This window comes from Dermochelys coriacea, chromosome 12 (assembly GCF_009764565.3).
Source record: "Dermochelys coriacea isolate rDerCor1 chromosome 12, rDerCor1.pri.v4, whole genome shotgun sequence".
NCBI classification, from domain to species: domain Eukaryota; kingdom Metazoa; phylum Chordata; order Testudines; family Dermochelyidae; genus Dermochelys; species Dermochelys coriacea.
The window spans coordinates 2,378,223-2,406,168 of NC_050079.1; the positions used below are offsets into that span (position 1 = coordinate 2,378,223).

Sequence of the window (27,946 nt, forward strand, 5' to 3'; positions counted from 1 at the left end):
GCTAGCTCAGACACTCCTGAGCCCCCTCAGCACTTCTCACCCTTCCTCAGCACTTGACGGGCATGTAAGCTGGCTCCTCTAGCCCTGAGAACATCACCCGCCAGCCCTGAGCGGGTGCTGGTGGATCCTCAGCACCAGGGGATTCCCGCAGGTCTGGAGGCTCACTGCTGGAGCAGCCTGCGCCAGGACAGTCACCCCAGGAGGCTCATCCGCACGGGATGTTTGTCAATTCCCCCCCACAGCCACCGTCATGCACGCTTGCCCCAGCAAGGGTAGCCAACTCCCCCACCCCCTGTGCTTGCCCCTGCGAGGGTGCTAGCCAGCACTAGGTAGTGGTAGAAGCACTAACCCAGGCGTGTGGAGCCTGGTATAACTATTTGCTCCCAGCTCTAGTGGTCAGCACGTATGCCACCTCAATCTGTGACAGCTCTGAGCACCTCATCAGTCACCTGCCACGGGGTGGGGGTCAGGGAGGTATGGTTAATTAGGTGTGAGCTCTGCAATTTGGTTGTCACAATGCCCCGCCTCCAAGGAACACTGGGGGTGGGTGGGAGGGGACGGATGTGGATGGCCTCTGTCAGACGCTAGCTAGGGGCCAGCACGACAGACTGAGCTTCCAAGCCAGGTCAGGGCAGAGCCCAGTGCCCCCTGTCCACCCCCCAACCCCTTTCCAGCTGGCCTCTGGCTAGTGGGTGGCTGGTAACATTTCCCAGGCCTGGCCCAGATGCCTGCCCATTCTCCAGGTACCATCCAGGTCACTGCAAGGTTCTGGGGTACATCCAGGTCTAGCATCCCAGCAGAACGGACTGGGAAGTGGGCCTTAACACCCCCACCCAGTTTTCTGGGCAGGCGGTGGCCAGGCAGGAATACATGGGAGTAGCCAAGGCAGCAACAAAGCAAGGTTTGTCCTTTCAATTCCTTTAAGCATTCCTCAGCCTGTCACAATAGCAGAGAAAGGAGAAAGTGCTAACCCAGGGAGGAGGCAGCCGCCAGCAGGACAAACAGCCATTGATAGACTGGCAGTGGGTGGCCTTCCCAAGTGCCCCCACAGCCTGCCTACGTCAAGGGCCCCAGCCTCCAGCCTCTGCGGATCCCAGCACTGAGGCACTGGGAACCGGATGCAGCCGCAGGGGTGGGGCATTGAGAATGACATCGCCCTCCAGCAATGCTGGAGCTAGCCGCTGGCCCTGGACTGAACCTCCTCCAGCAGCACCACACCTCTGGGAGCCACAAACCGAGGGGTGAACCCACCAAGCCCCAGGCAGGGGGTAGCTTGGGGAGATTCCTCTATGCAATGACTTGGCTTCCATTTAGTGCTTTCCAGTTCTCCCCGAGCCTCCCAGGAAACCAGACGTATCCTTCCCTGACAGGAACAAGCGGGGTTTTGTCTGCTATCAGCCTCAGTCCACGAGGCCAGTGGGCGCTTTGCCACCAACTCAGTGGGCACGTGGTCAGCCCCAGCCATCACTGGCTTGCAAAAATCCACGTGACCAAGCGCCCCGCAGATTAGTGTCTGCATGAAATGGGCCATGGGCAGCACCAGGGGATTAAACCCAGTCCCGAGAGGACACAGCAGCTGTCCGTTCAGCCCAGTGACACTCATGGACCCCTGCTCTGCAGAGACCAAGGCCTGAATATCTCGGAGTGGGTCCCTCCAGGGCCTATTGGCCTGGCAGCAGGGACAAGGGCTGCCTATCCTGTTCCCCAGGGACATAGGTCCAAACCCCTGGATTACAACTATTGTAAATACCCAAGCATGAGGCTGAACTTGAGAACAATAGGGCTCAGGAGCGAAGTCCTGGCCCAGAGAGCAGGCGCTGCCAGGTATGACTGCTGGCAAAGCCCGGCTGGTCCATGGCAAGCAGAGTGGCCAGCACTGACTGCAAGGAGCTATCCTGAGGCTCTGCGTGCCCTGCCTGTCAAAGGGCCATGAGCCAGCGCTCAAACCAATGTCACCGCACTAACCAGAGATCACCCTGCAGGCAGAACCCACCACCATAAGCACCACCCAGATCCCGCAGGGACAGCCAAGGTCTGCTGGCCCAGCTCTGGGCTGCATCCCCCTCTCTACAAGCACTCAGCCCAACATCTCCCCCACAGGGCTGCTCAGCAGGAAGCAAATACCAGGGCGGCGGGGGGGGGGGGGGGGAGCCCTAAACAAGCCAGCAGCCCCCCCCATCACCCCCACCCCTTTTCCGGCACTGCCCCTCCGCCCACTGGCACTCACATGTCCGGTGCCAAGGCAGAGAGAGCGCGCAGGGAGCGCGCAGCCGGCCACTCGCCTTCCCTTTGTTCCACTCCCATGGACAGAAGGAAAACACTGAAGTCTTAAAGGCACCCGGGAGCCCACCCCCTTCGCCTTCTCCATGGAAACTGGCTCCAGCCATGTGATTCAGACAGGAAACTACAGGGATATCAGCTGCAAAGAGCTGGGAACTCCTCCCCCAACCCCCGCACATAGGGAGAGAGCCCAGCGCTGCTAGGCTGGCACTGAGAGAAGAGGGCAAGCCAGGACCTGGCAATGAGTCTGGGCTTAGCCTGGCCAAGTGCCACTCAGAGCCTGCATTCGGTGGGCGACTGGTACCACGGTGCTCACTGGGCTCTGGGGAGACATGCCAGAATCACACCCGTGTCCTGCAAGGCTGGGGGGGAGCCCCCACCAGAGCGCACTACTGGAAAGAGCCAATTGCACAAGCCCCCACGGACCCACACAGAAGAGACTCCAGTCACACTGGGTCACAAGGAAAAGGTGTTTGGGGCCGGCAAGACTGACGAAGGCCCAGTTTGGACCACTGAGGGTTGCCGGTCAGGACTCAGCTTGGGTGGGTCCCCAGGACCGGAATAGCAGGGCCCAGTGGGATGCTTTCCTGAAGTTCCTGCTTGCTCAGTTCTGCCCCACTGAGCCCAGCTCTGCCCCTGTGGTCAGTGCAGGCAGCTACAGTTCCCTTCTGGCTGGGGGCGGCCTTCCCCAGAGCTCTCAGGAGCTTTCAGGCCTCACATGACAGAGGTGGCCTCTCTTGCACCAGTCGGCGTGAGTAGCCAACAGGAAAGGCAGACATGGGGTAATGGTGCCAGCCACTCCCCGTTCCCCCAAGCTCTGTACAACTCAGGCTTCACTGAGGACACAAGACTGGTGAAAGTAGCATGGACTAGTGCACAGGACCCCTGGGTCCCATTCCCAGCTCTGCCGTTGACTGGCTGGGATCTTGAGCGGTCCCTTGCCCTCTCTGTGGCCATCTGTAAAGCAGGGCTGATAACACTAGCCCCAAAACTGGACTATTCCACACACCCATCCAGGGGTTACCCAATGTAATTAAGAGGCAGCGGGTCTAGAACCAACAAATGGAAGTTCTTCACACAGCAAACAGTCAACCTGTGGAACTCAGTGCCAGGACATGTTGTGAAGGCCAAAAGCATAACTGCATTCAAAAAATAACTAGATACGTTCATGGAGGATAAGTACATCAATGGCTATTAGCCACAATGGCCAGGGGCACAACCCTTTGTTCTGGGTGTCCTAACCTATGACGACCAGAAGCTGGGAATGGGTGACAGGGGATGGATCACTTGATGATTCTCTGTTCTGCTCATTCCCTCTGGGGCACCTGGCATTGGCCACTGTTGGAAGACAGGACACTGGGCAAGATGGATCACTGGTCTGACCCAGTGTGGCTGTTCTTATCCACCCTATGAGATAGCGCCAACCCGTGGCTGACACCGGGTGGGGCAGCGCCATCAAAAGGCAGCCTTGGTCTGGATGGAGCTGGCAGCATTTTGATTGCATCTCACACCTCGGCAGATGGTCCCATGATCATGTGAGTCCCAGAAGCAGGGGATTACCACTGAATCCAGGCCCTACACCACCCACTCTCCCCAGGGCCAATGCCACTACACTCTGAGCTCAGAGGGAACGCGTCTCTCACATGCACGCCACAAACTGACAAACCCAGTGTGGAAATCGGAGCCTGGGTAGCGCCAGGCACAGCCCCTAGGGCATGAGTGCACAGATGGGCTGCACTGGCTGCCCCCCAGGAGCCCCAGGGCAGTACCTGCTGGCACGTGAGGGAGCAGATTGCAGCCATCCTTGTCTCTAACGTGGGTGTGTCGGCCATGAAATGACCCACCCCAGCCTGAGTTACCTCTCGCTGGGCCCTTACCCTGGGCAGCTACGTCCAACCCCCTGTGGGTAGTGAGCCCCCTTTGTGGACAGCAGTGAGAACACCTTGACACTAACACTCAGCTTGTCCAGGCAGGTTCCCATCCAAAGGTCTCAAAAGCACCTTGCTGCAGCAGGCGAGTGCAATTACCCACATTTCACTGATAAGGAAACTGAGGCCCAGGGAAGGGAAGTGACACACCCCCAGATCACCTTAGTGAGCCAGCGGCCGAGGCAGGAACAGAACCCAGAAGTCCAGACTCCCAGTCATGTGCTCTAACCACTAGACCTTGCTGCCTCCCCTGCTGATTTGAAGAGCTTCATTCTGGAGGGTGAGAGCCGGAGGCTTGAGCTCAAAGTTGCCTCCCCATAAAGACGGCGCCTCCTAGTGGGGAGTCAGCTCCAGACAATGCGACCAGAAGCAGCGAGGGCATGTGCAGGAGGGGCAGCCCTGCTCACTCAGGGCCCAAGCCAAGACACACTAGCTACAATTGTGTAACAGTTCCGGGGTCTCCCTGACTTCCAGGATGCAGCAGGCGAGTGCAATTAAACCTGCAGCCTGCAGGTACAATATGCTCCATACGGAGGGCATCTGCAGCCAGGCCTGGTCTCAGGGAGAGAATTCCCACATTCCAAGAGTCTGCCTTTCGGCCCCCACTGCACTCGAGGATGGAGATGCAACTGCATCACCGTGTACAAGCTCCGTGCGAGATGCTGCAAGGTCAGTTGCACCTCCCTCCAGCACAGAGCAGGCAGGTGGCCCCTTTCCAGCTAACCAAGGAAAACAATGAAGAGTTTAGTTCATTCTTGCCCCCAGCCACAAATCCTCTTGTACCAAGGCTGCAGAGCGGCCCCACACTAGCCACATTATGCCAGCCACCCCTTCCCACCCACCCTGGGAGAGAACTGGAGTCAGAAGAGCTCACAGGCAGGAGGCTCTGCATGCCGGGAGCACAGTCTGGGCCATTGCCCTCCAGTTTGCAGCTGTACGTAGTTTTCTTATCCAGGGGTGCTGTGCGCAGCTCTGCTCAGCGCTTGCGTCACGAGCCACAGGTCACCACCCAGCCGGCTTCAAAGAGCAAATGAATCTTGTGCTGTCAGACTAGCCCAAGGCACCCCAAGCTGGGGCAGTCATTCCACAGCTCCCGAGCAGCAGCCCGCTCTCTCAGCCTGACACAGCAGAGGCTGGTACCACCTCAGCCCCATCCCACCCTGCCATCAGGAACAATCCTGTGGTGACCTTGGGGGACAGGCTGGCTGATCTAACAAGGCTCTGTCAGCTCCAGCCCCAAGGACTCAACCACTCTAGAGTTCAGCAGGGAATTGCCACGGCCAGCTTTTGAACTGGCAAGAACTGGCTATGCTGGGTACTGACCCAAGCTCCTGCTCCATGCTCTGGGGAGACTTGTACTTGGTCCCCATTTCCCATGCCTGTCACAGGCTGGCAGAGCTGTGGATGTACCGGGGTGAGGGTAGCACACATCTCCAACCATCAATGAAGCAGAGCTCACTGGCATGGCTGCACTCATCCTTCCCAGCTCAGAGGTCTGCAAAGCTCCCCCACTCTCACGCCTGGCCTAGATTTTGCAGGATTGCCCTAGTTTGAAATGGGCCACACTTGTCCCAGGCCCCTGTGGACCATCCCATCGTTCGAAGGAGAGGCAGCAATGGTCTGATGTAAGAACACTAATCACACTTTATGTTCAGGGTTTGCAGAATTGTAATGAAGTAAGCAGGGCAATGAAGTGGAACAACAAACAATGCCGTGTGCTGAGGCACTGCTCCTGCAAGTCTCATAGGGCGTCCCACTCCTTACCGGAGCAGTATGCCCAAATACAAGCCACTGACGCACCCAGGTGAAGGAATTGCTCTAGGGTCACACAGGGAGTCTGTGACAAAGCCAGGAAGAGAACCCACAAGTCCCAGCTCTCAACCCCTCTATACACTGCATCATGCGACTTCTCAAATACATAGAATAAGCCATTCTGGCCTAGAAGACACAGTTGGATCACAAAAAACCTGAACAGCGTAGAGAAGGAAGAAAAGAACAGGCCCTCTTAGCATGATCACTTGGGAATTAAACTGAAAGACACCAAAGCAGAAGCACACAGAGATGCCATAAAACACACGCAAACAACTCCCATCCGGTCACTGTTCTCCCTAATATTTCTTCCAGCTTCCCCCAGTTACATCTGAGCACAAGGCTCGAACTGACAGTTCCATGTCTCTCTTTACTCTCCTGGTCTGGGAAGTTCTGGGCAGAAGAAGGGCAGGAAGGGCAGCAAGGGCGCAAGTCAGGCCATTACACCATCCAGTCTTCCCTAGCCTGGAGGTCTGCAAAGCACCTGGGGCAGTTAACCTGCCGCTCTTCCCACCAGCTGTATGCTCTGGGTGCTGTCACTGAACATACTGACGCGGGAGGCTCCAGTGGATGCGCCTTGTTCTGTCTGATGGCAGCTGGATCCTGTGGCAGCCATACATACTGCCGGACCCAGGGACTTGCATCATGCACCCTTCAGCACCGTACTAAGGCCTTACGAGTCAGCAGACTCCCGGACTGCAATCAGCTAGATGGCCAGACCTTGGATTTCCAGGGCAGAAAAACCCTCCGTCTGGCCCAAGCTAAACGTACTGACTTCAAGTGTCCTCTCTGGATGGTACACCCAGGCCGGGGGGGGAGGAGGACGAGGAGTGGAGTGGCACTCTGCCCACAAAGTGAACCCACTGACCAGTGACACTACCCTCAATAGGGAGCAGGTATTCACAATACAATCATATGCCCTCTCTGGCTATGCTGGGCTCCTTGGACCTGGCTCCCCTTTGGTGGGGCTCAAATACCCTGCTGCCTTCCCCTCAGTGCAGGGAGTATGTACCCTGCACTGCTTGCTACATGCCCAGGCTGCACCTCCCATGCCTACACTCTATACTTAGCGGCATCACATCCCGCTGCCAAAGCCTTTAGCTGCCATACGTAGCTACAAACTGCAGCAAGTGTGAACAAAGCCTGTGGCATGCAGCTACACATGGCCTACAGCCATCGCAAGCAAAGACAAGGTCTTTGGCAGCCTCCCCACCTCTAGCTTTGAGAGTCCCCAGGACAGCATTGTCAGTGCAGGCTCAGCAGCGTGTACCGCCATTGCACCGGGTAGGGCTGCTCTCTTGGGAGAACTCCCAGGTGGCAACTTCACAACGAATGGGCCACAGGTGAGAAACAAGGCCCTGCGGCCGAGGGGCTAGGTGGAGAGGAAATGGCTCCTCTGACAGTGGATCCATGGGAATCCCTCATCTCCCCCGCAGCAGTGGGGCCCACTGGAGCTAGCAATGGTGGCACATTACAAAAAGCCATATCAGACGAAATGGCTCGGGCTCCCAGGAGCAGAGCTCCTCCCTCTACAAGTCATTTCACCCCCAGCTCTGCTGTAACAGGCTCTATCAGCAGCATCAGAACTGGACAGGACTGTTCCAACACCAACAGTTCTCCACCAGAAAGTGCTACTTCGACAGACCAGAGCTGCTCCGCAGGAAGGCGTTTCCAGGGTTGATGTGCCAGTGGAAACCCACCTGGTTGTCCTCCCAACCTCCTGCTGTCTCCTTGCCAAGCTCCTGGTTCCCGAGCTCCCAGCTGGCCCTGCAGAGCTGGCCCTCTAGCCAGGACGAAATCGGCTCCTCATAGCTCAACGCTCCCACCAGGAGGAACATTTTGGTGCCTTGGAAACAGCCTCCCAGGTCTGGGAAACCTTCGGAAGTTTGTGATTTTCACCCTGAATCAAGACAACCCCCCTTCCCTGAAAAAAAACTTGACATCTTCTGCAGACCTGGGAACCCATCTGCCACCAGCACTAAGGATTGACAGTGTGGAGGCAGTTCCAGTGGCGTAGCTCCAGGTCTTCGACGTCAGGTCAGGTGATGAAGGAACACCCCCACGCCCCCAAAGACCGGAGCAAGTGAAGGACCCAGAGCACCACATTACCCACCACCCAAGACCCGGAGCACCGTTGGGTGAGTAAAAATTTAAAAGGCTCCAAAGAATTAAAAAGGCACCACTTCTGCTCAGTGGGGGAGCGGCCGCTGCCTTGTTCCCCCCAGCTACGCTACTGGGCAGTTCCCCACCCACCACTCCCCCGGGGAGGCAGCCCCACACTCTGGCCCCCCTCTCCGCACCCAGGGAGCCTCACCATGCACTTTTGCTAGTAAACATTAACTCCACAAAGGCCTTTGCTCAGCACTGTCTGGGCCAGGGGCACAGCCTGTTCCAAGCTCCCTGGAGCTCTCTCCACCCAAGCTCCACACATCAAATAGGGGAAATCCTTCCAAATGAAGGGAGGTTTGGGTTCGCCTGCCAGTATCTCTGCAGCAAATCCCCGGCATGCACACTTGAGGGGAGGGGAATAAATTCTCCATGCAACAGCATTTCCCATTTAGCTTGAGGGCTGACATCAGATGGCACTAAGGGGTTAACGCTGACAGGCCAGAATGCAACATGCTATGGGCATGTCAGGATCTAAGCCTTGAGTGGTACTGCCCAGCAGACCCCACTGTGGAGCAGGGAGAGTGAGAGCCCTGTTAGGAAGCTAACACAATGAAATACCATGCACTCCTCTTCCCCAGTGCAGATGCCCCTACTGGTGCAGTGACCAGCTCCCACAGAGACATGGCCCACACCTTTGTAACTGGACGTCTGGCTTCAGGAGGGTGCCTAGACGTGAGCAGAGGTGCACCTGCTCCACCAGCCCTGAATCTGGCCCCTAACGAGGCACTAGCCCAGGGGCTGCACCTGCAGGGTCTCTGCTGCCACTAAGAGCCAGGGCCGTCTGCAGCCCAACTTCGTGGGGTAAAGCAAGCACAGCAGAGGCACGGCCCACTGCGTCTTCCTGGAGAGGCTTAGTAATTGCCCGTCAGTCACAGGACATAGCCAGCCATCAGCTGTGTCTGCTCTGCCAGGAGAAAAAAAAGAAAAGGAGGACTTGTGGCACCTTAGAGACTAACACATTTATTTAAGCATAAGTTTTCGCATCCGATGAAGTGAGCTGTAGCTCATGAAAGCTTATGCTGAAATAAATGAGTTAGTCTCTAAGGTGCCACAAGTCCTCTTTTTCTTTTTGCAAATACAGATTAACGCGGCTGCTACTCTGAAACCTGCCAGGAGAGAAGACAAAGGCTGCTCATGGCCCCCAGGCCACCCCTCAGACAGCTGCTGATGGCTGCATGTGGCCACACCGAGCCCTGTCCCCGGGGACGCCTGAGGCAGCCCCCGGTCCCAGCAGGGTGGCAGAGGCTAGAACCATTTTGCTCGTTCCGTCTGCTCTCTTTGGCGAGAAGCACATGGCCCTGGCTCGGGGCCTTTCCTCTCCACGTCACCCCTTGGAACAGCCATGCTTGGAACGGCCAAGCAGAACAGCAAGTGCAGGCGGCCAGCAGAGCTCCTGGCCAGGGCCTCTGCCACACTGCCCACAGGCCAGCCTGGGTGAGGGGCCAGGCATGCTCCCGGCAAGTTCCACAAGCTGCCCTTCAGTGGGAGCTGGGAGGGCAGCGATAACATGGGGGGGCCTCAAGCTCTCAGAGCCCCTGGGAGTCCTGCACTAAGCCTCCCCCCCACCTGCAACACGACCTACCCCCAACAAGGAGCAAGCAGTGAATGAGTGTCCCCCCCCACCCCTGCTTCACCCCTCCCCTCCCCCTGCTCGTAGCTGCTTTTCATTTACTTGGCAACTCAGCAGGGCTGAGACTCATTCCCAGTCAGCCTGCCAAAGGCACTGCTGTCCTCACAAGGCCTGCTAGTGCCTCTCGAGCAGGGTCCGCCAGCCCCTCCCCAGCCCAGTGCAGCTCTGCCAGCTTCACAGCAGAGAGCGAATCCAGCTCGGCAGGTCCATGCTCAACCTGGCACTGCCGTCGTGCTTGGTTCAAACCCTCTGGTGCGGTTTCAATGCGGGTTGGCAGCTTAAGCCTGCAGCAGGAGCACAGAAAAGGGAAGGGAGAGCATTTTGCTGCTCCCGAGCAGCTTCTCCTGCCTGGGAACTCAGTCCTGAGGGGCCCAAGGTATAGCCCTACGTCAGAGGGACCCCACCCCCAGCTCAGTAGCAAAATGCACGGATGGGCCCTGTGCTCATCACCTGCAATGGGCACGCAGGGCTGCGAGCATGCACAGGGCCGTGCAGACAAAGCAACAGGCAGGACCCCGCCCTATGGAGCTGAACCTGGGCAGACAAAAGTGCAAACAATAGGAGACCTGGGTAGGTAAAGGAGCTGTAGGGCAGGACAGAGTCAGCAACTGCCAGTTCAATCCACATGGCCCAACAGCCACCGGGGAGCCTGGCCCTGATCACTATCCAAGGGGGTGAGATTCCAGGATGCAATCCTCAGATGTCCAGTCCCCCCTCCAGAACAACTCTGATCTCAGCTAAGCCCGGGCACAGAGCCCCAGCTCCACCAGCTACGCCCTCAGCCTGGGGACATGGGCAGCTGAGCTGTCCCCGCCGTTCAGCCCTGGTTTTTTGGTCCCTGTGCCACACTAGCTCCCCCCATGATGAGCCAGCCCTGCTCCATGCTCTGCGGGTCCATCAGGGATCAGGGCAGGCTACCCCATGAGTCAGGGCTAACTGCAGATGGCGCATCACTGGCAGAGGTTTCTAACCCATGCCGATCACCTCCACTTGCCAGTGCTTCCTGACGGTCCCAAGGAGAGACTCATATGCTGCCCCGCACGCTTGTCAGAAAGATAACATCCATGCGCTACTTAATTCACATTACCGGCCCGAGACCAGCCCAATGCAATGTAAACCCAGCCTTCCCTATTGGGCCCCACATGTGCCAGGCAGTGTACGCATCACTTGGGCTGCGACACCTAGGCCCTAGACAGGGAGAGCCGAGGATGGAGGTGGAGCCCTCGTTTTCATGGGCTAAATCCATTCATCAGTGTGAGTGATGGTGCAAGGGCTGGGCTAGCAGAACTCAAGTCAGCAGATCCTACGTTTGCTAACCTAGGGCTCCAGCATCCATACTGCATTGTGCGTCCAAGTCCAGCCCCTCAACTCCCAGAATTCCTAGCACTGCTCAGGCCCTGTGCTCATGGTGCAGCGTGGGGAAACTCGACTGTCGAGAGGTCACAGAGAGTTGGCCTGTGGGATTTTGGGATACTATTGGTGGATTCCCAGCGCATGAATCCAGCGGGGCTGCGCCCACACTGCAAAGCAACAGGGCTTGAACCCTGGGTCCCAGCTTGCCAGAGGCTCAGATCCTCCATCCCCAAGGGGTGCTAGGGCTCTGGGTCAGCACAACTTGTGCGTAGATGGAGGTTAGGCCTGAGCTGGAGTTTGAACCTGGCCTTACCCTTCAGCCCAGACACACCTGGGTCCCAGCTGCTAGGAAACTGGCCTGGAGCTGATAAGAATCATAGAATACCAGGGGTGGAAGGGACCTCAGGAGATCATCTAGTCCAACCCCCTGCTCAAAGCAGGACCAATCCCCAACTAAATCATCCCAGCCAGGGCTTTGTCAAGACTGACCTTAAAAACCTCTAAGGAAGGAGATTCCACCACCTCCCTAGTGAAAAAGTGAAAACTTTCCAGTATTTCACCACCCTCCTAGTGAAAAAGTTTTTCCTAATATCCAACCTAAACCTCCCCCACTGCAACTTGAGACCATTGCTCCTTGTTCCATCATCTGCTACCACTGAGAACAGTCTAGATCCATCCTCTTTGGAACCCCCTTTCAGGTAGTTGAAGGCAGCTATCAAATCCCCCCTCATTCTTCTCTTCCGCAGACTAAACAATCTCAGTTCCCTCAGCCTCTCCTCATAAGTCATGTGTTCCAGTCCCCTAATCATTTTTGTTGTCCTCCCCTGGACGTTTTCCAATTTTTTCACATCTTTCTTGTAGCGGTGGGGCCCAAAGCTGGACACAGTACTCCAGATGAGGCCTCACCAATGCTGAACAGAGGGGAATGATCACATCCCTCAATCTGCTGGCAATGCCCCTAGTTATATGGCCCAAAATGCCATTGGCCTTCTTGGCAACAATGGCACACTGTTGACTCGTATCCAGCTTCTCGTCCACTGTAACCCCTAGGTCCTTTGCTGCAGAACTGCTGCCTAGCCACTCGGTCCCTAGTCTGTAGCAGTGCATGGGATTCTTCCATCCTAAGTGCAGGACTCTGTACTTGTCCTTGTTGAACCTCATCAGATTTCTTTTGGCCCAATCCTCTAATTTCTCTAGGTCCCTCTGTATGCTATCCCTACCCTCCAGCGTATCTACCTCCTCCTCCTCGCTGAGGGAGCAATCCACGCCATCCTCTAGATCATTAATGAAGACATTGAACAAAACCGGCCCCAAGACCGACCCTTGGGGCACTCCGCTTGATACCGGCTGCCAACTAGACATGGAGCCATTGATCACTACCGGTTGAGCCCGACAATCTAGCCAACTTTCTATCCACCTTATCGTCCATTCATCCAGCCCATACTTCTTTAACTTGCTGGCAAGAATACTGTGGGAGACTGTGTCAAAAGCTTTGCTAAAGTCAAGGAAGAACATGTCCACTGCTTTCCCCTCATTCACAGAGCCAGTTATCTCGTCATAGAAGGCAATTAGATTAGTCAGGCATGACTTGCCCTTGGTGAATCCATGCTGACTGTTCCTAATCACTTTCCTCTCCTCTAAGTGCTTCAGAATTGATTCCTTGAGGACCTGATCCATGAGTTTTCCAGGGACTTAGGTGAGGCTGACTGGCCTGTAGTTCTCCAGATCTTCCTACTTCCCTTTTTTAAAGATGGGCACTACATTAGCCTTTTTCCAGTCATCCGTGACTTCCCCCGATCGCCATGAGTTTTCAAAGATAAATGGCCAATGGCTCTGCAATCACATCTGCCAACTCCTTTAACACTCTCGGATGCAGCGCATCCGGCCCCATGGACTTGTGCTCGTCCAGCTTTTCTAAATAGTCCCGAATCACTTCTTTCTCCGCAGAGGGCTGGTCACCTCCTCCCCATGCTGTGCTGCCCAGTGCAGTAGTCTGGGAACTGACCTTGTTCGTGAAGACAAAGGCAAAAAAAGCATTGAGTACATTAGCTTTTTCCACATCCTCTGTCACTAGGTTGCCTCCCTCATTCAGTAAGGGGCCCACACTTTCCTTGACTTTCTTCTTGTTGCTAACATACCTGAAGAAACCCTTCTTGTTACTCTTAACATCTCTTGATAGCTGCAACTCCAAGTGTGATTTGGCCTTCCTGACTTCACTCCTGCATGTCCAAGCAATATTTTTATACTCTTCCCTGGTCACTTGGTTGCCAACAGGCCCTTCTGAGCTGCTGTTGAAAACTATTCAACCACTTGGTGTGTACATGACAAACCCATGCTCAGCACTGATCCCAGAGCCGGGCCCATCTCAGCAAGTCCCCAGCCCATGTTCTGCCCCACCCCAGCCCTTTGCAAACACCACTTCAGGGGGCTGCTGCCGACAATCACTGACAGCAACACCAGGTTCTAGCGTCTGCAGGGCCTAGAAAAGAGGGTGAGACAAGTCCAGGAGACCAGGCTCCCAGCCGCCTCGCTTCATAAGCCAAGAGACATCTCCCAGGCTGAGCTCTGCTCCTCTGAGCCTCCAGGCCCTGGGGTAAATCCACAAGCAGCAGCTTCCAAGCCTGTACTGAAGGGGGCAGAAACACTGAAGCCAGAGCTCTGGCCTCAGTCACGCACTATGAGTCAGTCAGCCACTGGACTTCCACCCTTGCCTGGTAGGGATGAGCCCCAGGGCTGCCGAGTCAGGCAGCGCCATGCTTCTAGGCTCGGTCCAGCTGCCCTCCGCTCCCACTTCTCCTTTCTGCATTTACAACCCAACAGGGAAAGGGCCTGTCAGCATCCAAGGCAGCTTAGAGCAGCCACAGGCGCTCGGCACTAACCCCCCAGTGGACAGAACACGCCCAGGCGACTGCTCTGCAACGGGAATCCGGGGCAGGTAGGGGCTGAACTGGATGGAGCCAGAAAATTGAAAACACTGGAAAATTGGATTCAGGCTAGAGAGCAGGCTGTGTACTGCGGTAGCACCAATGAGCCCCAGTCCCAGACCCCTTTGTGCCAGGCCAGAGGTGGGCAAACTATGGCCTGTGTCCAGCCCATCAGACCTTTTAATCTGGCCCTTGAGCTTCCACCGGGGAGTTGGGTCGGGGGCTTGTCCCGCTCCGGTGCTCTAGCCAGGGAGCGGGAATGGGGACTTGCCCCACTCCGAGCATGCCGTGGCTCCATGTGGCTCCCGGAAGCAGTGTCATGTCCCTCCTCCAGCTCCTACACATAGGCGCAGCCAGGGGGCTCCTCACGCTGCCCCTGCCCCAAGTCCCGGCTCTGCAGCTCCCAGTGGCCAGGAACTGCAGCCAATGGGAGCAGCAGGGGCAGTGCCTGCAGACGGGGCAGCCCGCAGAGCTGCCTGGCCAGCGCCACACCTCCAAGTAGGAGCCAGAGGGGGAACATGCTGCTGCTTCCAGGAACTGCTTGAGGTAAGCACCTCTCTTCACCCTTCATCGCCTCCCGAGCCCCAAACCCTGCCCAAGCTCTGATCCCCCTCCCACCCTCTGAACCTCTCAGTCCCAGCCCGGAGCACCCTCCTGTACCCCAAACTCTTCATCCCTAGCCCCACCCTAGAGCCCACGCCCCAGCCAGAGCCCTCACCATCACCCCCTGCACCCCAACATCAGCCCGGAGTCCCCTCCTACACCCTGAAACCCTAATTTCTGGCCCCACCTTGGAACCCACACTCCCAGCACAGAGCCCCTTCCCATACTCCAAACTCCTCTATTCCACTACCAGCCCCCTCCTGAACCCCAAACCCCTCATCCCTGACCGCACCCCAGTGCCCACACTTCCAGCCGGAGTCCTCACCACCTCCCGTATCCCAACTCCCTACCCCAGCCCAGAGCCCCCTCCCATATGCATAACTCCTAATATCTGGCCCCACCCCAGAGCCCGCACCCCCAGCCAGAGCCCTCACCCCAACTCCCAATTTTGTGAACATTCATGGCCTGCCATACAATTTCCATACCCAGATGTGGCCCTCAGGCCAAAACATTTGCCCACCCCATGCTAGGCACTGTGTAGACACAGAACAAAGCTGTCCCTGCCACAGACGTGAGACATGGGCCATTGGGGCGGGGGGGAGGTTGGCAGAAGGAGTGCAGTGGTAACCTGTGGGTTATTTTATGAAGCCCATACTCTGCTCTTCCTCCAGCCTTCTTCCTCTTCTCCCATCACAGAAAGCGTGTCTCAGGCCGTGAGGGCCAGGAATTTGGGGCATTTTCCAGTCAGTGCTACATCTGTCCGCATGCAAGTCCCCAAGGGCAGTGTGAGCTCTCCATATCAGACCTGCTCTCCTCCCAGCACAGTAGGAAATGTCTCATGTGCAACCCGGAGCAATCACTCCAAAAGTATTCATGACTAACGGGATTCCTGCAGCCCTAAGACACTGTCAGACACGGTGCTGGGGAACAGAGTTCATCAGCAAGAGGGTGACCAGTGCACTGCGCAGCCCAGAGGGAATCAAAGCCTTTGAAGGCAAGGCCGTCTTCGGCTGCCTCTTGCTCCCCCATCCCCTAATCTATTTAATGCTGCAGCACTGGGGGTGCCGCTGCATGCCAGATGCTGGATAGCAGAGGGCCATGCTGTGGGGCATGCACAGCTTGCGGGCCCACACTTACATTCCCCCCACAAGACAGGTAAGCGGAGCCAGGAAGCTGGCATCAGGCTTGCTGCACTGGGTGGATTGAAAGCATCCATGCTTAACGCTGCGAGAACCCACTTGCCTTGTCCTCACTGCTCCCGGACGCTGGCTACATTCAGACAGCCCAGCCCACAATGGCTCCTGGAGACCATTGACAAGAGAGGGCTAACCGCGCCAAACCTGAGCAGCGCAGTGGTTCAGTAGTTCATACCATCCTCTGTGGGCTAAATCCTTATCCCAGCACCTGGACCCAAAAGCTAGACCAGCCCCCGAGCAGACGTAAGAATGCATAGTCCTGTGACCCCTTTATGAGAGGAGAGCAAGCACAGGATGATCTGAGTAGCCACAAACCCTCCACTCCACATCCACCATATGCATCCGATGAAGTGAGCTGTAGCTCACGAAAGCTTATGCTCTAATAAATTTGTTAGTCTCTAAGGTGCCACAAGTACTCCTTTTCTTTTTGCGAATACAGACTAACACGACTGCTACTCTGAAACATTTCTACCCCATGTGACCCATACTACTGTGCCATGGAGTAAGCACTGCTCAGCTTGCTGGGCACCTGAGTCTGTTTCCCCCAAGCCCAGGAGCGTGTGTAGTATTTGCAGCAGTATTTATAAATGAAGCAGCAAAAAATGCTCTTAAGTGGATTAGGAAAATGCAAAAGGACAAACACAAGCAAGCTGCAGAGCAACAGAAAGCGGCTCTAATCACCTCCTGTCCCTTCTGGATGGCAGAGGCCCAAAGTGGGATCATCCAGCAGCCAGAGAGACCCCAGAAGGAAGTCATGTGCCTGGGGACACGTCATGGAACGACAGAGTTTGTGAAAGTTCCCAACGAGGGCAGAGGGTGAACCCAGCTACCCCAGAGCATGCTGAAGCCCAGGGCTTGGCTGCTCGTTCCCACACTTGGGCGCGCTGGGCAGAGACACAGAACTGCAGAAGCTGGCTCCACTCCACAAGACAGCCTGCAGTGCCAGGTTTCCCCTTCCCAGAACCTGTAACTTGCTGAGAGCACCCAGTGCCGCGCAGGAGACTTTGTCCTCAGAGGTCCCCCGGAAGGGCTCTCTCCAGGAGCAGCAGCGACAGGCATCAAATCCAGGGAGACAGGCGTGCCAGCTGCTCCACTAGAAGCTGAGTATTCCATGGGCGAAGGGGAATTCGGGCACTCCCCGCCACCGGCTCTGGCATGCTGCAGTTGCCTGGATGGGTTAGGTTACACTCTGTCCCACACTCTCCTCTCTTCGGCTGAGAGAAACATGGATCAGGCTGAGTCAAGGTCTGACAATGGTCCCCCAGCCTGGAGCTGTGGAATCAGCCTCCCAGTCAGGGGGAGAGGGGAAGGGTTAGGAATAGAGACACGCGCCCTGCACTGGCCCAAGACAATATCCTGCAGGGACTGTTCTTGCCCTGCCTCCTGGGGAACAGCCAGCTAGACCCAACGGGCGTTTCCTGTCCCTGCCCTCTGAGGACGTGGCCAGCTAAGCCAGCTGTCGGAGGCAGCACTGGCTTTCTCCTGGAGGGCTTGGACAAGGGCAGCCAAAGCTGCCATCTGTGACGCTTCAAAGCAAACCAGCCCCAGCAGCCTGATACCCAGCACTTCAGCCCCTACAGAGGAGACAGGCAGCACTCAAAGGCGCCGATTCCTGCACCCATCAGCTCCCCACACCTGGGCCTGCCTTGGCGTGGGGCAAGGTGAGCTCTTGAGGTTCCTCCCAACCTGACCTTTCTCTGATTGCTGTGATTCTGTGACTGGTTACAGGGCCGGCTGCAGCACTGCAGCCTGGGGGCGGCTGCCCGGCCTTCCACCCAGAGCACGCAGCAACTTCCAACACAGGGTGGGGGGGAGAGTAGATGCGGCAGGCCCTAAATGGTAAATGGGTGAAAACTCTTTGGGCCTTCAAGCTTTAATAGCCAGAGCCCCGACATTGGATGCCCTCTGCAAGTGCCCTCCTGCGAGTCAATGAGAAGTAATGCCCGCCAAGGACATAGATGCCAGAAGACACAAAAGCAAAAGGCCTTCAAAGCGATCACTAATCGGTTCAGAGGCTGCCCAGAAACATGCAGCCTGCATCACCAAGTTCCCCTCATAACTTACAAAGCTTCTATTAATACAACCAAGGGGAAGGAAGGAAAAGAGAACCCAATGTGTTATCTTGTCTGGCCCGGGCAAGTGCCATCTAGTTTAAGGAAGACTCACCCATTGGCCTCCCAACCTAGCCCCAAATGGGAGGCAAAGGCCCAGATCCTGTGCCTACCTGCATCACAGTACAGCTGGAGCCCTTAACTTGGGGACACACTTAAAAGTGAGCTGCAAAGGTAAACCCCCATACATTTACACATACACACACAATTTGATTATTGTCAGGCAGGTTCTCGTGTCTTGATTTTTGTCCTTATAAATACCAGAGTGTCAAGCAAGGCCGGTCTTTCCTTTTTCACTGGAAAACTCAAATGTGGCCTGGGAGTTCAGGTAACCCTTTAACAAAGGGCTGGGATGCTGACTCCTTAGCAAGAAGAGCTTGGGTCACAGGTTTTCAAAGAGTCGGAATAAAAATCACTTTCCATCTCCCTTAATTGGATTCTGCTTCCATGGGAACCCTGATGTCCTAAACCTCCCAGCTCTCCAGTCAACCACAGAGTCATAGAATATCAGGGTTGGAAGGGACCTCTGGAGGTCATCTAGTCCAACCCCCTGCTCAAAGCAGGACCAATCCCCAACTAAATCATCCCAGCCAGGGCTTTGTCAAGACTGACCTTAAAAACCTCTAAGGAAGGAGATTCCACCACCTCCCTAGGTAACACATTCCAGTGCTTCACCACCCGCCTAGTGAAAAAGTTTTTCCTAATATCCAACCTAAATCTCCCCCACTGCAACTTGAGACCATTACTCCTTATTCTGTTATCTGCTACCACTGAGAACAGTCTAGATCCAGCCTCTTTGGAACCCCCTTTCACGTAGTTGAAAGCAGCTATCAAATCTCCCCATTCTTCTCTTCTGCAGACTAAACAATCCCAGTTCCCTCAGTCTCTCCTCATAAGTCATGTGTTCCAGTCCCCTAATCATTTTTGTTGCCCTCCGCTGGACACTTTCCAATTTTTTCACATCCTTCTTATAGCATGGGGCCCAAAACTGGACACAATACTCCAGCCTCACCAATGCCGAATAGAGGGGAACGATCACGTCCCTTGATCTGTTGGCAATGCCCCTACTTATACAGCCCAAAATGCCATTAGCCTTCTTGGCAACAATGGCACACTCTTGACTCATATACAGCTTCTCGTCCACTGTAACCCCTAGGTCCTTTGCTGCAGAACTGCTGCCTAGCCATTCGGTCCCTAGTCTGTAGCGGTGCATGGGATTCTTCCGTCCTAAGTGCAGGACTCTGCACTTGTCCTTGTTGAACCTCATCAGATTTCTTTTGGCCCAATCCTCTAATTTTTCTAGGTCCCTCTGTATCCTATTCCTACCCTCCAGCGTATCTTCCACTCCTCCCAGTTTAGTGTCATCTGCAAACTTGCTGACGGTGCAATCCACGCCGTCCTCTAGATCATTAATGAAGATATTGGACAAAACCGGTCCGAGGACCAACCCTTGGGGCACTCCGCTTGATACCAGCTGCCAACTAGACATGGAGCCATTGATCACTACCTGTTGAGCCTGACGATCTAGCCACCTTTCTATCCATCTTATAGTCCATTCATCCAGCCCATACTTCTTTAATTTGCTGGCAAGAATACCGTGGGAGACCGTATCAAAAGCTTTGCTAAAGTCAAGGAATAACACGTCCATTGCCTTCCCCTCATCCACAGAGCTAGTTATCTCGTCACAGAAGGCAATTAGATTAGTCAGGCATGACTTGGCCTTGGTGAATCCATCCGACTATTCCTGATCACTACCCTCTCCTCTAAATGCTTCAGAATTGATTTCTTGAGGACCTGCTCCATGATTTTTTCAGGGACTTAGGTGAGGCTGATTGGCCTGTAGTTCCCTGGATCGTCCTTCTTCCTTTTTTTTAAAAGATGGGCACTGCATTAGCTTTTTTCCAGTCATCTGGGACCTCCCCCGATCGCCATAAGTTTTCAAAGATAATGGCCAATGGCTCTGCAATCACATCCGCCAACTCCATTAGCACTCTCGGACACAACGCATCCAGCCCCATGGGCTTGTGCCCGTCCTGCTTTTCTAAATAGTCCTGAACCACTTTTTTCTCTGCAGAGGGCTGGTCACCTCCTCCCCATGCTGTGCTGCCCAGTGCAGTAGTCTGGGAACTGACCTTGTTCGTGAAGACAGAGGCAAAAAAAGCATTGAGTACGTTAGCTTTTTCCACATCCTCTGTCACTAGCTTGCCTCCCTCATTCAGTAAGGGGCCCACACTTTCCTTGACTTTCTTCTTGTTGCTAACATACCTGAAGAAACCCTTCTTGTTACTCTTAACATCTCTTGATAGCTGCAACTCCAAGTGTGATTTGGCCTTCCTGATTTCACTCCTGCATGTCTGAGCAATTTTTTTATACTCCTCCCTGGTCATTTGTCCAATATTCCAATTCTTGTAAGCTGCTTTTTTGTGTTTAAGATCAGCAAGGATTTCACTGTGAAGCCAAGCTGGTCGCCTGCCATATTTACTATTCTTTCTACACATCGGGATGGTTTGTCCCTGTAACCTCAATAAGGATTCTTTAAAATACAGCCAACTCTCCTGGACTCCTTTCCCCCCACGTTATTCTCCCAGGGGATCCTGCCCATCAGTTCCCTGAGGGAGTCAACGTCTGCTTTTCTGAAGTCCAGGGTCCGTATTCTGCTGCTCTCCTTTCTTCCCTGTGTCAGGATCCTGAGCTCGACCATCTCATGGCCACTGCCTCCCAGGTTCCCATCCACTTTTGCTTCCATGTCTCCAGCGATAACTCACTCACACTCTCTCTCTCAAGCCTTTAGTTTGGAAAACACCAAAAGCCCCTTTTGAGCTCTCTGTAGCCATCATAAAATGGGGGAAAGCAGCACAGGCCTAATTCCTTTCTCTGCGCAGGTCCCCTTTCAGGAGAGTTCTCACAGTAGCTGCTTTCAGCTTTCAAGGGGCCACGAAAACGCCTCTTGGTAATTTAAGAACGAGGAGCCCCTCAGCTGGTCTTGCTGGCACACACAAGCTCAGAGCACTCGAGGTCACAGCCCTGAATTACAAAGACATCCCATCGCTGCAACACCTTTCCTGTCAAAGCCGCCTCCTCTCTGGCTGGACTCTTCCGGCCATGCCTTAGCTACCAGCGAACCATTCAACGGGCCCAGCCTCAAAAGCAAGCTGGGGAGGGGGGCAAGCTGCAAGGAGCCGACACCTTTCGTCTGTAAGTTACACCCTACCACGCTGGGGACACTCGTCCAGCACCAGCCTCTGAAACCCGCCCTGGTTATTACCCGAATCATGCAGCGCGCTGGACTCCGAGCCCGGCAGGCAGCGAGGAAAGCGAAGCCCGCGGCCGCCCAGAGCGCTCCCCGGGAGCGGGAGCCTGATCACGCCTTTCCAAAGGGGGTCACAATTCTCGGCAAAGAGCCTGGAAAATCCAGCGTCCCCCTGGCCCGTGCGCCCCCCTCCATGCAGGGCAGCGGGGGCAGGTCCCCGTGCGCCCCCCCAGAAGGATGAGGGGGGCTGCGCAGCGGCCGCGGGAGCCCCGCCCGGCCCGGCCCGGCCCGGCCCGGCCCGGCACTTACATGGCTGCAGCTGCCGCTCGCTCCCCGCCGCGCCACCTGCCCCCAGCCGCCGCCGCCTCCTCCAGCCCCTGGGCGGGGCCCGCGGCGGCGACTCCCGCCCCCGGCCCGGCCCACGCGAGGCCCGGGCTGCAGCGGGCCGCGAACCGGAGCTGGGCTCGGCCCCACACGCAGCCCCTCAGCCTGTCCGGGGGATCTGCGCTTCCTGCCCCGCCCGCTGGGGCGCAGCGATCCTAGGCCAGGCTCCGTGGGGGCTGGGCCGCGGCGTGTCCGTGGGGCAGGGGCCAGGGCCGGGTCCTTCACAGGATCCGTGGGGCAGGGGCCAGGGCCCGGGTCCTCCACAGGATCCGTGGGGCCGCGGCGTGTCCGTGGGGCAGGGGCCAGGGCCGGGTCCTTCACAGGATCCGTGGGGCAGGGGCCAGGGCCCGGGTCCTCCACAGGATCCGTGGGGCCGCGGCGTGTCCGTGGGGCAGGGGCCAGGGCCGGGTCCTTCACAGGATCCGTGGGGCAGGGGCCAGGGCCCGGGTCCTCCACAGGATCCGTGGGGCCGCGGCGTGTCCGTGGGGCAGGGGCCAGGGCCGGGTCCTTCACAGGATCCGTGGGGCAGGGGCCAGGGCCCGGGTCCTCCACAGGATCCGTGGGGCCGCGGCGTGTCCGTGGGGCAGGGGCCAGGGCCCGGTTCCTTCACAGGATCCGTGGGGCCGCGGCGTGTCCGTGGGGCAGGGGCCAGGGCCCGGGTCCTCCACAGGATCCGTGGGGCCGCGGCGTGTCCGTGGGGCAAGGGGCCAGGGCCCGGGTCCTCCACAGGATCCGTGGGGCCGCGGCGTGTCCGTGGGGCAGGGGCCAGGGCCCGGGTCCTCCACAGGATCCGTGGGGCCGCGGCGTGTCCGTGGGGCAGGGGCCAGGGCCCAGTTCCTTCACAGGATCCGTGGGGCCGCCGCGTGTCCGTGGGGCAGGGGCCAGGGCCCGGGTCCTCCACAGGATCCGTGGGGCCGCGGCGTGTCCGTGGGGCAGGGGCCAGGGCCCGGGTCCTTCACAGGATCCGTGGGGCCGCTGCGTGTCCGTGGGGCAGGGGTCACTCAGACCCTGATGCCTGCACAGTGGGCAGAGGTCAGCTCATCACCGCCTGCACAAGACCTTTGATAACACGGCACCCAATGAGTTCAAGTTACCACTGTATCAAACCCAACTGCCCCATTACTGCAGTTAAACTGGTCTACGCCCAAGGGCCTGGTGGGTTGACTTGCCCTCCCTTATCACTGCATAACCTGGGAGCAGGCACACCGGTGCTAAAACCCCCCGCCCCCACCACAAAGGAAAGCAGCCATTCCAGTGCCAACATGGGCCTGGAGTCGGGGGGTGGGTAACGGAGTGAGTGGACGCCCTAGCTCTGTCTTTCCTGGCGTCTGAGTGGGATCTGGGATCTGATCTGAATATAGCTGGTGTATCTGAAACCCAAACTACCACATTGCAGCCAGTCCAACCCACTCCCACCCCAGCCAGGCCTGCAAACCTGTGACTGGCAAGGGCCAGAGCCAAGAGTGAGTTATGGAGGTTTTCCCTTATGAGGGATAAATATACCTCATCTCTGCTCTAGCCACTATTTATAGAACTGGCCTCTAACAGTTCAATTTGTTGTTATTACATCTACTGCTGTCTGATTTCCATGTTCCATCACCCTGCCGGCTCCCCGCCCCCCCACAGCCTGAAAGGCCAGCACCCATCAGCAGGAGGAATTGCAATATTTCATTTTGATTGACAGGAGAGGTCAAACTATAGTGAGGACGGACAGACGTGTGCGTGCCGCTCTACGGATCTGACCCATCGACTCAGGGCTCTGCGCTCTGGGTCAAGTACACGCACGCAGTGGGCAGCGCAGGCAAGAGAAGATGCCCCTGCCTTGCCAGGAAGACTGGTTGCATGGCAGAGCTAACGCAGCCCAGACTGAAGAGGTGGGCAGGGCCAGGGATGAGACCTTACGAAGCAGCTGGGCACACTGGAGAGAGAAATCATTCAGAGTGCATTGAAATCAGTGCTCCCATACCCCTTCCAGTGGAAGCCACACCTTCTATGAATGGCTCCCTGTGTCAGGCCCCGGGCTTAACTTCCCTGGACAGAACACCCAGCTCCCCCACCCTCTGTGGGTCTTCTCTCCTGGCCAGGCAGCCCTGGGTGAGTGGGTTCTAGCCCAAGGCCCGTCAGAAACTCGCCCCGGCTCAGGGACAGAGAGCGGTACGTTCCACAGCCAGAGAGGAGCAGTGGAGGAGGAGTGGTGATGGACGGGGCTGCTGGCTTGTAAAGCAGAATGGAAACTGGGAATCACTCGGGGCAAGTCTACACTACAAAATTAAATCAACCTAAGTTAAATCAACATACAGCAACCGGAGGCATTACTGCGGCGGTTCATGTCCACACGACACCCCATCTGTCGGTGGTGCACGTCCTCACCAGGAGTGCTTCCAACAATTTAACTGGGTAGGCATTGACAGCTGGAGCCCTCCGAGCTGTCACCCATGCATGGGACTCACAGCTCTGGCTGTCAGCCCTGGGAGCAGCCAACAGGCGCTGTAAGTAACGCAGTGTCTGCACAGACACTGCTGCCCTAACTACACCGACCTGAGCATTACGCCTCTCGCAAAGGAGGAGTTTTGACCTTGGTGTAGTGGGCGACTTACAGGGGCAGGAGCAAAAGTTACCTTACATCGACCTAACTCTGTAGTGTAGACCAGGTCTCAGTCTCCCCCGCCCAGAAATCCTATCCTTGAAATGCCATCAGGTGTAAGTGCAATGAGCCATGCCCTACCCCTTCCTTCATTGCTGCCTTACTGTCAGGAACTGAACAAACCCAAAGTACCTGCTCTCCCAGAACCCTGGGATTTGTACAATGTCCCTACAATGGAACTCATCAGGTCACTGTGTATGCTGCTTGTCTGCAGTGATTTTTGCTGATCAGAACAGGAGCTAGATACAGTAACAACAAAGTGCATATTCTCCGACCAACACGAGGGCTCCTGAGTGGGAAGGGACAAGTTCTACAAAGGAGGCTTCAGTGCAGCATTGCTTCCAATATGAACATAGAATCATAGAATATCAGGGCTGGCAGGGACCTCAGGAGGTCATCTAGTCCAACCCCCTGCTCAAAGCAGGACCAATCCCCAATTTTTGCCCCAGATCCCTAAATGGCCCCCTCAAGGATTAAGCTCATGATCCTGGGTTTAGCAGGTCAATGCTCAAACCACAGACAGCACCTTGCATCCCTATGCACTTTGCAAGCTGTCTGCATACATCAGCACTGAAATGCAGCCACCTCCAGGGCAGAAAGACACTGCACACAACACAGCAGAGGGAGAGGAAGAGGGACTCGCCCAGGGGCCCTGAGGCAAACCCTATTTGGGCAGAAAGTGCTGGGAGGTTTGCAATGGCTGTGCAAGCAGATCTTAATCTCGCTATTTTAAAGGGTCTTAAACTGCCTCAACTCAGTGTCCTCCCTTCAGCCTGGATGGTGCTGCCCCAGTGATCTCCCTCCCAGTCCTTCCTGCCTCAAGGGTTGCTGTGCTGGCTGCTGCCTCCTCTCTTGCATGCAGTGTAGCCACAGTGGATGAAAAGCTCTGTGGGGCTTGAAGCCTATCTCTCTCTCCAACAGAAGTTAGTCCAATAAACGACATTACCTCACCCACTGGATCTTCCTCTCTTGGTCACTATGCTACAGTGCAGCGCACCATACAGGGCCCTGGGTTAGACCATAGGGTTGCAGCTGGCTCCGTTGCATAAGGAGAGAGGCAGTGCATTGGGACCCTGGGCCTCACAGCAGAAGGGAGATGTTGGAAAATGAGCTGGGAAGGGTGATCAGCACCCTGGCCCATTCTCAGGAAACGGACAAAATTATTATTTCATTAGCCTGCCTGCTGAGAGACTGAGCCCCAGCCACCTTCTGCCCAGTCGCTGCCCCACCAGCTCCCAGACATGCCCACTACCGGGTTTAAGGATTGTCCCAAAGGTGGTAGGTGGCTGAGTAGGGACTAAGGCCCAGATCCACAAAAACATGTAGGCGCCTACCTCCCACTGACATCAGTAGAGCTGTGAGGATCTAGGACGAAGCTCAGCAGCTTCTGAGCAGAATGGGCATGATAGTCGGATTCACACTCACTCACCATCTGGGAAAGAACCACGCTGGCCCCACCAGGATCACAGAAGCAAACACTGTGCCACCATGATGCCTAGACAAATTCCTAGACAAATTGATGACATGATTCCTAGACAAATTGGAAGATTGGGCCAAAAGAAATCTAATGAGGTTCAATAAGGATAAGTGCAGGGTCCTGCACTTAGGATGGAAGAATCCAATGCACCGCTACAGAATAGGGACCGAATGGCTCGGCAGCAGTTCTGCGGAAAAGGACCTAGGGGTGACAGTGGACGAGAAGCTGGATATGAGTCAGCAGTGTGCCCTTGTTGCCAAGAAGGCCAATGGCATTTTGGGATGTATAAGTAGGGGCATAGCGAGCAGATCGAGGGACGTGATCGTTCCCCTCTATTCGACACTGGTGAGGCCTCATCTGGAGTACTGTGTCCAGTTTTGGGCCCCACACTACAAGAAGGATGTGGATAAATTGGAAAGAGTACAGCGAAGGGCAACAAAAATGATTAGGGGTCTAGAGCACATGACTTACGAGGAGAGGCTGAGGGAGCTGGGATTGTTTAGTCTGCAGAAGAGAAGAATGAGGGGGGATTTGATAGCTGCTTTCAACTACCTGAAAGGGGGTTTCAAAGAGGATGGCTCTAGACTGTTCTCAATGGTAGCAGATGACAGAACGAGGAGTAATGGTCTCAAGTTGCAATGGGGGAGGTTTAGATTGGATATTAGGAAAAACTTTTTCACTAAGAGGGTGGTGAAACACTGGAATGCGTTACCTAGGGAGGTGGTAGAATCTCCTTCCTTAGAGGTTTTTAAGGTCAGGCTTGACAAAGCCCTGGCTAGGATGATTTAACTGGGACTTGGTCCTGCTTTGAGCAGGGGGTTGGACTAGATGACCTTCTGGGGTCCCTTCCAACCCTGATATTCTATGATTCTATGATTCTATGCTCCAAGCAGGACCAAAAACCAGACAGCATCTGTGCCACTCGCAGTGCCAGCACACTGGCCAGTCTCTCTAATGTGCTGGATATGACTCCTTCAGAGCTAAGCGATGGGGCACAAATATTCACCTGGAGCACATTGCTGTGCCTCGTTTCCAGGGCTCCCACCGCCGAAGACTGGTCCTCAGTGTGCAGTGATCACCAATCTCTCTAGCTTCCCCTCCACCCCGCTCCAGACATAGCCCTCTCTCCCTGGCACAATGCCCTTGGCACCAATTCAGAGCTAGGGTGCAAACCCTGTTGGATTGTTTCCATGGGAACCCACAAGGGCCAGCAGGACCTGCAGGCCATGGGAAGGACAGTGCCTTTGCTTGCCCAGAGCCAGATCTTGTGTCCGAAGAAGCTCTGGGTAGCTATCAGCACCCTTCATACCTCTGTGTGCCGGGGGCAATTCTGCATGAAGAGCCCCTGTGAGTACTCAGGACCGAGCCATTGGGTGGCAAGCCCGTTACCCTCTGGCATAGCAGCATGGCAAAGGCCTCTCCTATGGATTTCTGGATAGCCCCTCATTAGGAGAATAGTTGAGCTACCAGATACTGAAGGGGTTAAACTTTGCCCCGGGAAGCAGGATTGGTTGATGCATCAGAGGCCAGGCAGGAGTCCCAGAGCCTCCCACTCCCAAGAGGGTTAACACCCACAGGGGAAAGGGCTAGTCCGGACCACAGGGGCGTAGCCATGGGTGGGCCCAAATTGGAGGCTCGGGCAAGAAGCCAATGTCTGAATGGCTGTGGATAAGGAAGAGCGGGTGGCTCTTGGCCGATGTGCGGAACACCATGGCCTCTGCCCAGCGCTACAAACTTCTCCTGGCTGACTGCCTGCCCCTGACTTGGCTCAAATCATGCCTGCCCATGGGGCTTCAGGGATCACCCCTCTCCCCGACCCCAGTTCCCTGCACACAGGTCCCTTCTCTGCACCCAGCTACCCCGTTACTCCTGACCCTGGCATTCAAATACATGATGCAATAATACATAACATGCAATATCAATTATTTGATGTCACATTAGACCTTTGGGCATTGCTTATCCATCATAAGTTGGAGCCCAGCCAACTTTCCACTCCTAGCTCTGCCACTGCCATGTAATGTTTCCACTCTGGCATCTGCCTACCCCACCCTGCCTGCTGGCCATGGTTGGCCGCTGCCCCCAGACAGCAGGCAGGGGAAGGGCGGGTGATAAAACAAAGAAAGGAGAACTCAAGGTGGAAAGAAACAGGGCTCCCTGCTAACTCACTGGGCCCAGGGCAGCTGGGGCC

At 56.0% G+C, this 27,946-nt stretch overlaps 1 protein-coding gene across 13 annotated transcripts in view; it reads right to left on the reverse strand.

Annotated features, from left to right (window-relative positions):
* RIPOR1 (RHO family interacting cell polarization regulator 1) overlaps positions 1 to 27,946 on the reverse strand; it is a 160,197-nt gene that overhangs the window by 83,137 nt on the left and 49,114 nt on the right. For 2 of the 13 annotated variants that reach the window (XM_038368621.2, XM_043495274.1), the window contains exon 1: positions 2,228 to 2,387. The exons of 9 other annotated variants lie outside the window; for them this stretch is intronic. In XM_038368621.2, the coding sequence (XP_038224549.2) occupies positions 2,228 to 2,387 (160 nt within the window). 2 more of the 13 variants (XM_043495285.1, XM_043495287.1) reach the window with 2 other exon arrangements.